Raw genomic sequence first — 12,993 nt, 5'->3', positions numbered from 1 at the left:
CGAAATCTTCTGTTTCTTTGTGTAGCATAGACATGTCAACAATACTTGCTCCTGCAGTGCTTAACATTGTCTGTGTTTCCATTCCTTTCTGTCATACTCAGTTTATTTCATCATGTTTTATAATTTTCAGAGTATAGATCTTTTAAGTCTTTAGGTATCCTATTATTTTTCATACAGTATTAAACGGGATGGATTTTTTTTTATTTGCTTTCGGTTTCTTCATTATTGCTGTACAGAAATGCAATAGAATTCTGTATGTTGATTTTGTATCTAGTAACTTTGCTGAATTGGTGTATAAGTTCTTGCAATGTTTTGGTGGAGTCTTGGGTTTTCTATGTAGAGTGTCATGTCTTCTGTAAAGAGTGGAAGTTTGACTTCTTCCTTTCCAATTTGAATGCCCTTGTTCCTTTTTGTTGTCTGTTTGTGTGGATAAAGCATCCAGGAATATGCTAAGTAGAATTATGAGAGTGAACATTCGTCTTGTGTTCCTGACAATAAAGGAAATTTGTTTTCCCAGTGAGGATATTAGCTGTGGGGTTTTCATATATGGACTTTATGATGTCGAGGTATGTTTCCTCTATCCCCTGTTGAGGGTTTTTATCAAGAAAGGATGTTTTACTTTGTCAAATGTTATTATTAGTTTTTGCCTCAATTGAGAGGGTCATATGGTTGTTATCCTTTCTATTATTACTGTGATGTATTACAGTGATTTATTTGTGGATATTGAACCACCCTTACAGCCAAGGAGTAAATCCCACCCGGTCATGGTAAATGATACTTTTAATGTATTGTTGGATTCTATTGGAAAGTATTTTCCTGAGAAAAGTTACATACATGCTCATTAGGGCTAGTGACCTGTCTCATTTTTAGTGGGGTTTAATTTAGTTTGGAACCATGGTCATACAGGCCTTATAGAATGAGTTTGGAAGTTTCTTACCATTTCTATTATTTGGAACAGTTTGAGAAGACTAGAATATTCTATTCTACTTAAATAGAATGTTTACCCTCTTCTTTAAATATCTGGTAGAATTCGCCTGTGAAGCCATGTGGCCCTTGACTTTTGTGTGTCAGTAGGTTTTTGATTACTGATTCAATGTATTTGCTCCTTTCAGTCTGTTCAGGTTTTCTGTATCTTCACATTTCAGTTTAGTTAGTTTATATCATTCTAGGAATTTATCCATGTCTTTCAGATTGACCAATATGTTGGCATACAAATTCCAATTTTTTTTTTGTAATTGTATTTCTCTGGTGTTAGTTGTGATCTCTCCTCTCAAATTTGTGATTATATTTATTTAGTCCTGGAGGAAGATGGCAGTGTAGGAGGATGCTGTGCTCACCGCGTCCTGCTGATCACTTAGATTCCACAGACATTTGCCTAATTTACCCAGAACGACTGTCAGAAGACTAGTAGAATGGATTCCCTTGAGCCAAGCATAGATGAGAGGCCCTTGGAAGAGGGTAGGACGGGCGGAGAGGCAGTGCACGCTACACGTACTGGCTGGAGGGAGCCAGGGCGTTGGAGGGGCAGCCAGCCCACCCAGCGAAGCAGAGCCCCTGAATCTGGTTTGCAAAAGCAGAGGGGCTGGATGGAGTGTGTTCTGACAGCCAGCAGGACTTAACATATGGAATGTTATAGGTCAACAGCTCTGCTCGGAGAGTGGGAGAACTAAAGGACAATGGGAGGGAGAGTTGTTGAGCCCTGGAGGACAGAGCTCAGCTTGGCAGGGAACAAAGGTGCTGGGAAGCACTGTGTCCCTTGCCCATCCCCCAGCCAAAATTCCAAAGAAAACCAGTTCCCGGCATGAACTTGCTTGCACCGTGCAAACACCCAATGCTATGTTCTGCAGATCCATCCCTCCAACGGGTCTGCCTCCCTCCCGGTGCCACAGGGCCCCTCCCAAAGTGGACAACCGAAAGCAAAGCGAGGTCGACCTGCCCTCCCGCCCCTGTGCACCTTGCAGATCCACCCTAGCTTATACGTCAGATCCCATCTAAGATGCACCACAAGCCTGGCAGTGTGCAAGTAGACCAGAGGGAGGCCTTACCACTCCACAGTGAGTCCTGCCCCTGGGAGAGGGGAAGATAAGGTACAAATCAGTCTGACTGTGGCCCCGCCCACCAATGCAAGTTACTCAAGACAGCACATGGGAAGAGCCCTACAGTTCCGCGACACTCCAGGGACTATCCAAAATGATGAAACGGAAGAATTCTCCTCAAAAGAAACTCCAGGAAGTAGTGACAGCTAACCAACTGATCAAAAATGATTTAAGCAATATAGCAGAAAATTAATTTAAAATAATAGTGGTAAAATTAATCGCTGTGCTTGAAAAAAGTATAGAGGACAGCAGAGAATCTATTACTATAGAGATCAAGGGACTGAGAAACAGGAGTAGCTAAAAAATGCTATAAATGAGCTGCAAAACAAAATGGAGGTGACCACAGCTCGGATTGAAAGGGCAAAAGAGAGAATAGGTGAATTAGAAGATAAAATTATGGAAAAAGAAGAAGCTGAGAAAAAGAGATAAAAAAAAATCCAGGAATGTGAGGGGATACTTAGAGGACTAAGAGACATAATTAAACAAAACAATATATGCATAATTGGGATTCCAGAGGAGGAAGAGAAAGGGAAAGGTGCTGAAGGTGTACTTGAAGGAATCATAGCTGAGAACTTCCCTGAACTGAGGAAGGTGAAAGACATTATAATCCAAGAGGCACAGAGAACTCCCTTCAGATGTAACTTGAATCGATCTTCTGCACAACATATCATAGTGAAACTGGAAAAATATAAGGATAAAGAGAGAATTCTGAAAGCAACTAGGGATAAACATGCTCTAACATATAAAGGGAGACTGATCAGACTCATGGCAGATCTGTCTACTGAAAGTTGGCAGGCCAGAAAGGAATGACAGGAAATCTTCAATATAATGAACAGAAGAAAAATGCATCCGAAATCCATAATCCAGCAAGTCTGTCATTTAGGATAGAAGGAGAGAAAAAGGTCTTCCCAAATAAACAAAAACTGAAGGAATTTATCACCACTAAACCAGCCCTACAAGAGATCTTAGGGGGGATCCTGTGAGACAAAGTACCAGAGACATCACTACAAGCATGAAACCTACAGATATCACAATGACTCTAAAACCATATCTTTCTATAATAACACTGAATGTAAATGGAATAAATGCTCCAACCATAAGACATAGGGTATCAGAATGGATAAAAAAAACAATACCCATCTATTTTCTGTCTACAAGAGACTCATTTTATACCTGATGATACCTTCAGTTTGAAAGTGAGGGGATCGAGAACTATCATGCCACTGGAAGTCAAAAGAAAGCTGGAGTAGCCATACTTATATCAGACAAACTAGACTTTAAATTAAAGGCTGTAACAAGAGATGAAGAAGGGCATTATATAATAATTACAGGGTCTATCCATCAGGAAGAGCTAACAATTATAAACGTCTATGTGCCGAATATGGGAGCCCCCAACAATATAAAATAATTACTCGCAAACATTAGCAAACTTATTGATAAGAATGTGGTAATTGCAGGGGACTTTAATACTCCACTTACAATTGTGGACAGATCATCTAGACACAGGATCAATAAAGAAACAAGGGCCCTGAATGATACAATGGATCAGATGGACTTGACATATATATTTAGAACTCTGCATCCCAAAGCAACAGAATATACTTTCTTCTCGAGTGCACATGGAACGTTCTCCAATATAGATCACATACTAGGTCACAAAACAGCCCTTCATAAGTATACAAGAATTGAGATCATACCATGCATATTTTCAGACCACAATGCAATGAAACTTGAAATCAACCACAAGAAAAAGTCTGGAAAACCTCCAAAAGCATGGAGGTTAAAGAACACCCTACTAAAGAATGAATGGGTCAACCAGGCAATTAGAGAAGAAATTTAAAAATACATGGAAACAAGTGAAAATGAAAATACAATAATCCAAACTCTTTGGTATGGAGTAAAGGCAGTTCTGAGAGGAAAATACATTGCAATCCAGGCCTATCTCCCAAAACAAGAAAAATCCCAAATACAAAATATAACAGCACACCTGAAGGAAATAGAAGCAGAACAGCAAAGACACCCCAAACCCAGCAGAAGAAGAGAAATAATAAATATCAGAACAGAAATAAACAATATAGAATCTAAAACAAACAAACAAACTCTAGAGCATATCAATGAAACCAAGAGTTGTTTTTTGAAAAAATAAACAAAACTGATAAACCTCTAGCAAGGCTTCTCAAAAAGATAGGGAGATGACCCAAATAGATAAAATCATGAATGAAAATGGAATTATTATAACCAATCCCTCAGAGATACAAACAATTATCAGGGAATACTATGAAAAACTATATGCCAACAAACTGGACAACCTGGAAGAAATAGACAAATTCCTAAACACCCACACACTTCCAAAACTCAAACAGGAAGAATGAGAAAGCTTGAACAGACCCATAACCATCGAAGAAATTAAATCATTTATCAAAAATCTCCCAACTAATAAGAGTCCAGGACCAGACGGCTTCCTAGGGGTCTTCTACCAGACATTTAAACCAGAGATAATACCTATCCTTCTAAAGCTATTCCAAAAATAGAAAGGGAAGGAAAACTTCCAGACTCGTTCTATGAAGTTAGCATTACTTTGATTCCTAAACCAGACAGAGACCCACTAAAAAAAGAGAACTACAGGCCAATATCCCTGATGAATATGGATGCAAAAATTCTCAATAAGATACTAGCAAATTGAATTCAACGGCATATAAAAAGAATTATACACCATGATCAAGTGGGATTCATTCCTGGGATGCAGGGCTGTTTCAACGTTCGCAAATAAATCAATATGATACATCACATTAATAAAAGATAAGAACCATATGATCCTGTCAATCGATGCAGAAAAAGAATATGACAAAATTCAGCATCCTTTCTTAACAAAATGTGTCGAGAAAGTCGGGATAGAAGGAACATACTTAGGCATCATAAAAGCCATTTATGAAAAGCCCACAGGTAATATCATCCTCAATGGGGAAAAATTGAGAGCTTTCTCCCTGAGATCAGGAACACGACAGGGATGTCCACTCTCACCACTGTTGTTTAACCTAGTGTTGGAAGTTCTAGCATCAGCAATCAGACAACAAAAGGAAATCAAAGGCATCAAAATTGGCAAATATGAAGTTAAGCTTTCACTTTTTGCAGATGACATATTATACATGGAAAACCCAATGGGCTCCACCAAAAGTCTGCTAGAACTGATACACGAATTCAGTAAAGTTGCAGGATACAAAATCAATGTACAGAAATCAGTTGCATTCTCATACACTAATAATGAAGCAAAAGAAAGACAAATAAAGAAACTGATCCCATTCACAATTGCACCAGGAAGCATAAAATACCTAGGAATAAACCTAACCAAAGATGTAAAAGATATGTATGCTGAAAACTATAGAAAGCTTATGAAGGTAATTGAAGAAGATATAAAGAAATGGAAAGACATTCCCTGCTCATGGATTGGAAGAATAAATATTGTTAAAATGTCAATACTACCCAAAGCTATCTACACATTCAATGCAATCCCAATCAAAATTGCATAAGCATTCTTCTCGAAGCTAGAATAAGCAATCCTAAAATTCATATCGAAGCAAAAAAGGCCCCGAATAGCCATAGTAATTTTGAAGAAGAAGACCAAAGCAGGAGGCATCACAATCCCAGACTTTAGCCTCTACTACAAAGCTGTCATCATCAAGACAGCATGGTATTGGCACAAAAACAGACACATAGACCAATGGAATAGAATAGAAACCCCAGAACTAGACCCACAAAAGTATCGCCAACTAATCTTTGACAAAGCAGGAAAGAACATCCAGTGGAAAAAAGACAGTCTCTTTAACAAATGGTGCTGGGAGAACTGGACAGCAACATGCAGAAGAATGAAACTAAACCACTTTCTTACACCATTCACAAAAATAAGCTCAAGGTGGATAAAGGACCTGAATATGAGACAGGAAACCATCAAAACCCTAGAGGAGAAATCAGGAAAAGACCTTTCTAAACTCAGCCGCAGCAATTTCTTACTTGACACATCCCCAAAGGCAAGGGAATTAAAAGCAAAAATGCACTATTGGGACCTCATGAAGATAAAAAGCTTCTGCACTGCAAAGGAAACAATCAACAAAACTAAAAGGCAACCAATGGAATGGGAAAAGATATTTGCAAATGACATATCGGACAAAGGGCTAGTATCCAAAATCTATAAAGAGTTCACCAAACTCCACACCCAAAGAATGAATAATCCAGTGAAGAAATGGGCAGAAAACATGAATAGACACTTCTCTAAAGAAGACATCCAGATGGCCAACAGGCACATGAAAAGATGCTCAACGTCACTCCTCATCAGGGAAATACAAATCAAAACCACTCAGATATCACCTCATGCTAGTCAGAGTGGCCAAAATGAACAAATCAGGAGACTATAGATGCTGGAGAGGATGCGGAGAAACGGGAACCCTCTTGCACTGTTGGTGGGAATGCAAATTGATGCAGCCACTCTGGAAAGCAGTGTGGATGTTCCTCAAGAAATTAAAAATAGAGGGGCGCCTGGGTGGCGCAGTCAGTTGAGCGTCCGACTTCAGCCAGGTCATGATCTCGCAGTCCGTGAGTTCGAGCCCCTCGTCAGGCTCTGGGCTGATGGCTCGGAGCCTGGAGCCTGTTTCCGATTCTGTGTCTCCCTCTCTCTCTGCCCCTCCCCCATTCATGCTCTGTCTCTCTCTGTCCCAAAAATAAATAAAAAACGTTGAAAAAAAATTAAAAAAAAAGAAATTAAAAATAGACCTACCCTATGACCCAGCAGTAGCACTGCTAGGAATTTACCCAAGGGATAAAGGAGTACTGATGCATAGGGGCACTTGTACCCCAATGTTTATAGCAGCACTCTCAACAATAGCCAAATGATGGAAAGAGCCGAAATGTCCATCAACTGATGAATGGATAAAGAAATTGTGGTTTATATACACAATGGAGTACTACGTGGCAATGAGAAAGAATGAAATATGGCCCTTTGTAGCAACGTGGATGGAACTGAAGAGTGTGTTGCTAAGAGAAATAAGCCATAGAGAAAAAGACAGATACCATTTGTTTTCACTCTTATGTGGATCTTGAGAAACTTAACAGAAACCCATGGGAGAGGGGAAGGAAAAAAAGAGGTTAGAGTGGTAGAGAGCCAAAGCATATGAGACACTTAAAAACTGAGAACAAACTGAGGTTTGATGGCGGGTGGTAGGGAGGGTATGGTAGGTGATGGGTATTGAAGAGGGCATCTTTTCGGATGAGCACTGGGTGTTGTATGGAAACCAACTTGACAATAAATTTCATATATTAAAAAAAAGAAAAAATCTGTCATAATTGTTTTAAAAAAATAAATTGTGGTTTATATACACAATGGAATACTACGTGGCAATGAGAAAGAATGAAATATGGCCTTTTGTAGCAATGTGGATGGAAGTGGAAAGTGTTATGCTAAGTGAAATAAGTCATACAGATAAGGACATATTCCATATGTTTTCAACCCTATGTGGATTCTGAGAAACTTAACAGAAGACAATGGGGGAGGGGAAGGTAAAAAAAATGGTTAGAGAGGGAGGGAGTCAAAACATAAGAGACTCCTAAAAACTGAGAACAAACAGGGTTGATGGTGAGGGTGGGAGGGAGAGGTGGGTGGGTGATGGGTATTGAGGAGGGCACATTTTGGGATGAGCACTGGGTGTTGTATGGAAACCAATTTGACAATAAGTTACATATTAAAAAAATATTTACTTAGTCCTTTCTCTTTTGTTTTTGCTAAGTATGGCCTTGGTTTATCATTTTTAGTTATGCTTCCAAAAACCAGTTTATAGTTTCATTGATCTGTTTTACTGTTTTTGTTTGTTTCTTTATCATTTATTTCTAGTCTAGTGTTCTTTATTTACTTTCTCCTGCTGGCTTCAGGGTTCATTTTCTGTTCATTTCCTACCTCATTTAGGTGTAACATGGTTGTGTGTTTGAGATTTTTCTTCTTTCTTGAGTTTGGCCTGTATTGCTATATATTTCCCTCTTCCAACCAATTTTGCTGCATCCAGATCGTTTGGCACTGGCATGTTTTCGTTTTCATTTGCTTCCATGTATTTTTTACTGTTTCCTTAATTTCCTGAAAATCTCATACATTCTTTACTACAATGTCTTTAACTTCATGTATTAGTGGTATTGCTGAATGTTTTCTTGTGGTTGACTTCAAGTTTCATAGTGTTCTGGTATGAAATTATTCTTGGTATTATGTCAATCTTTTTGAACTTGTAGAGGGCTGGTTTGTGACATAGTATGTGATCTGTTCTGGGGAATGTTCTATGTGCACTCAAAAGGATTGTGTATTCTGCTGTTTAGAATGGAATATTCTGAATATATCTGTTCAGTCCATTTGGTCCAGTGTGTCTTTCTCAGCCATCGTTTCCTTATTGATTTTCAGCTTAGGTGATGTGTCCATTGTTGTAAGTGGAGCATTAAAGTTCTCTATTCCTATTATTGTATAATTATCAATTAGTTTCTTTATGTTTCTTATTAACTGATTTATGTATATCAGTGGTTACAATTTTAGCATATAAATATTTAAAGATTTATATTTTCTCGTTGGATAGACCAGTTTATGATGATATACTTCCTTCCTCATCTCTTGTAACAGATTTTGGTTAAAATCTAGTTAGTGTCATATGAGTATGGTACTACAACTTTATTTTGACGTCTGTTAGCGTGATAAATTGCCACCTCTCCCCTCATTTTCAATCTACAGGTGTTTGGGTTGAAGATGAGTCTATTGTATGCAGTGTATAGAAGGTCTTGTATTTTTTTTTATCCATTCTGTTTTCCTATGTCTTTATATTGGAGCATGTTGCCCTTTTACGTTCACAGTGATTATTGATCGATATAAACTTAGTGCCATTGTGTTACCTCTAAAGTCGCTTTCTAGAGATTTTCTCTGCTTATTTCTAGTCTTGTTCATTTTAGTCTTCCTATCTCACTCAAAGAGTCCCATTTAGTAATTATCAAAGGGCTGGTTTAGAGGCCACAAACTCCTTTGGTTTTTGTTTGGGAAATTCTATCTCTCCTTGTATCTGAACGAGAGCCTTGATGGGTAAGTATTCTTGGCTGCATATTTTTGAATTGGGCATGTGAGGATATCATGCCACTCCTTTCTTGCCTGCGGGTTTCTATGGAGACATCTGCCATTATCTTTTATGTCTTTCCTTTTTAGTTAGAGACTTCTTTTGACTTTCTTCTTTTAGTGTTTTTCTTTATATGTATGTTTTGCTAATTTTACTGTGATATGTCTCCGTGTTGGCTCCTTTTTTTTATTTTAATGGGAGTTCTCTGTGACTCATAGATTTGTACAACTGTTTCCTTCCCCAGTTTGTGAACATTTTCCAATATAATTCACTCAGATAAAACTTCTCCCTTTTTTTTCTCCCTCTCTTCTTCTTCTGAGACTCCTTTGAAAAGAATTCTATTACATTTTATGGAGTTGCTGAGTTCCCTCAGTGTACGTTTGTGATGCAATATTTAATTTTCCTCTTCTTTCCTGCTTCATTTACCCCATAATTTTATCTTCTATGTCACTTATTCATCTGCTTCTATCCACCTGAGGTCATTACATACAATCAGATTCACATCTCAGTTATAGCAGTTGTAAAGTTTCAGCCTGACAGGTTTTTAGGTCTTTCCTATCTGCAGACAGGGTATCCTCCTGTCTTGTATGCTTTCCTCAAGAATAGCTAGTATCCTTATGATAGTTTTAAAAAATTCTGTTTACTTATGATAGTTTTAAAAAAATCTGTTTGAGGCATATTGGTTATATGTGTTTTAATTATATCCCTGGCAATGACCTTTTTGTCGTTTTTCTTTTGGAATGAATTCCTCCATCAGTCTGTATATCTATGTCTCTGCTTTATTAAGTTTTTAGGAAAATCATGTTATGTTTTCTGCTTCTAGAGTAGTGTCTTTATTGAGAAATGTTTGCATACTGTTGAGGACCTGACATTTCTGGAAGCATTTCTTGCATGTGCTGTGTGCACCGTGCTGTCATGTATTGGCTGCTCTGTCCCTCAGGTCAGACCCCTGCAGAGTTTCTCCTTCCTCCAGTGGGGAGTTTTTCAACTTTGTCCATAATGTTGTGAGTTTTCACTAGATGAGTTTGTTCCACCTGTTAAAAGAGGCTAATTCCTATCTCCCCTAGAGGTAAAGCTTTGCCTCACTATATGGTCAGTAGACTTGGTGCCTGTGGGGGTATATGGTGGTCTTTGGAGGGAGGGGCACGGTGCTGGTCTGGTTTCCAGGCACTCTTTTCCCTCAGATGAACCATCTGAGGAAGACAAGGGAGGGTGGATCTTGGTGTCAGTGGCTCAGCTTCTACTGGGGTGTGCTGTGCTGCTCACTGACCTCTGTCCATGATGATTGGTGGGAGGAAATATTGGCATCAACTCCCCCTCTAGTCCCTGCAGTTGGAGTTCCCAGCCGCCCCTGTTCAGGAAGCCATCACACAGAGAGAACAATCTGTACTCGTGGGTCCCAGTCAGAACCCTGCCTTCACCCTGTCTGTGTCCAAGCCATTGGCCCACCTGGTGGCACAGAGCTCTTATGTTTTATCTCAGGAGCTCTAGCTGGTTTGAAAACTCCAAATTGTATGAACTCAATATACAGGGACCCCACTGATCCTCTGGGAGAGGGTTTTTCTGTGCTGTGGCTGGAGCTGGTTATCCCACAAAGGCAGTTTCATGAACACTAGGGGCTTGGAGTTCATGGTGAGGAGCAACAAGAAGGCAGCATAGAGTTATCTGCTCTCAGCAGGGGCTCCAACACTAATGACCAGGGCAGTGAAATGATGCCTGTCAGCTCTCGTGTCCCATGAGAGGCAATGCCCCCTCTCCCTAATGCACTCCAAGAAGGGGACTGTCTCCCCCATGCGACCCAGGGGATCCTCAGACAGCAGTGCCCCCATGGGCCTCTGTCCTCCTTCTTCACAGGAGCACCGCCATGCCCACCAGGCTCCACCCCAGTGACGGCATGGACTTCTAAATCTTTAGTCTTTGAACTCCACATTTACAGGAGGTTAAATTGTCATGATTACCTTTATGTGTCATCTTGACTGCGTCATGGGTACACAGATTAACCACTGTTTCTGTGGATTTCTGTGATGTGTTTCCAGAAGAGATTGGGATTTCCATCCATGGTTTCTGTCTACCTGGGCATCACCCATTCCATTAAGGTTCTGAATGAAATCTGATACAGAGGGAGGAAGAATCCCCTCATTTTTACTTCCCCTGTGCTTGTTTGAACTGGAAGAGTGGTTCCCTCTGGCCCTTTCTCTGAGAGTTCTATCATTAGGTCTCCATGTTCTGAGACTAGACACTAGCTCAGAATCAGATGAGAATTACACCACTCATTTTCCTGGGTCTCCAGCTTGTGACAGTAGATCATGGGACTTCTCAACATATTTTGTCATAGGAACCAATGTGCTTTGGGTTCTTTTCCTCAGGAGAATCTGGACTAATACATGGAGATGATTTATCTCTTGTTGAGAGGAATTGAATAAAGCTGTAGCTCATTTAAAGTCCTGAGTAGCAAATACCAGGAGGGAAGTATCACATTGTTTGATTGGGACAAGGGCTCGGTGAAGATAATGGGGAGTTGTGGGATCCTGTGGTCCTGTCTGCACAGGGAGTGTATCTGAGACTCCTGTAAAGGTTCAGCTTTTGTGCCTCAGTAAATCTGCAATTCACTCATATTGAGGGACAGGAGTAAGCAATGCAAACAAATGTGTCTTTGTGCATGTTAGTCTAGTTTCCCTATGACAACACAGTTGCTAATCCAGAGAATTAATAGGTAAACACAGAATCATAACCAGGGAGGCTCCCTGGGGAAACTGCTGTGTGGAGAGGAAGCCCAAGACCCTGAAAGAAAACCTTCCTGTAACCTCCATCTGCACCTGAGCCTGGGAACACAAAGCAAAATTGTGCATACTGTTCGCCCCCTGGCGGTGCTGATACCCTCCTGCAGGGAAGTTTGTGTCTGGGCTCCCAGTGACGACCCCTCACTGTGTCTCTTGCACAGTAATATGTGGCCGTGTCCTCGGTCTTGAGGTTGTTCATCTGCAGATACAGCGTGTTCTTGGAGTTGTCTCTGGAGATGGTGAATCGGCCCTTCACGGAGTCTGCGTAGTATGTGCTACCTCCACTACTACTAATATATGCAACCCACTGCAGCCCCTTCCCTGGAGCCTGGCGGACCCAGTTCATTTCATAGCTACTGAAGGTGAATCCAGAGGCTACACAGGTGAGTCTCAGGGACCCCCCAGGCTTCACCAGGTCTCCCCCAGTCTCCACCAGCTGCACGTCACACTGGACACCTGCAGACACAAGACATCTTGGTCAGGAAACTGTCACAAATCCACCGATTCTCACTCATATCCACTCACATACTCAGTGTCTCTCATTCACCATGAATTACCTTTTAAAAGAGCAACCAGGAAAACCCAGCCCAGCACAAACTCCATGGTGAGGTGTGTGTGTTCTGTGCTGATCACAGAATTGGAACACCTGGGACTTCTGGGGCTGGGGCTCCTCTCCCAGCTGCAGGGTCGGTGCTGGGCTGGTTTTATCAGCACAGAGAGGGCCCCATTTGCATGTGCTCTGACTATATATCAAACTCCAGACTTCAATTTGTTTCAAATTTGAAACCAGTGTTTGAGAGGCACTTCTAGATCACTTCACAGCAGAAGGCGCTGTGACAATACAAATAATTCTAATCTGTGAACACAGTTATGTTTTCAACTGTGTTTTCCATTTACATGTCTTTCTCCCAGCACATCATGTTTGGTATGCTACTTTACCCTTAGTGAAGTTTAATTGTAAATACTTTATTTTGTGCCATATAATTTTAATAT

The 12,993-nt window shown here is 40.4% G+C and overlaps 1 gene segment (V, D, J or C); it reads right to left on the bottom strand.

The window, feature by feature from the left end:
• Positions 1–12,693, bottom strand: part of LOC121021904 (immunoglobulin heavy variable 3-23-like) — a 72,912-nt gene extending 60,219 nt beyond the window's left edge. Inside the window, 2 exon segments of the V gene segment in view lie at positions 12,098–12,456; positions 12,558–12,693. Of these exon segments, the coding sequence occupies positions 12,098–12,456; positions 12,558–12,603 (405 nt within the window).
• Between the last annotated feature and the right edge of the window lie 300 nt (positions 12,694–12,993).

This window comes from Herpailurus yagouaroundi, unplaced genomic scaffold, assembly GCF_014898765.1.
Source record: "Herpailurus yagouaroundi ecotype Mexico unplaced genomic scaffold, PumYag 353, whole genome shotgun sequence".
NCBI classification, from domain to species: domain Eukaryota; kingdom Metazoa; phylum Chordata; class Mammalia; order Carnivora; family Felidae; genus Herpailurus; species Herpailurus yagouaroundi.
Note: the sequence above shows the minus strand (reverse complement) of the source record. Positions and strands in the feature narration are given on the sequence as shown.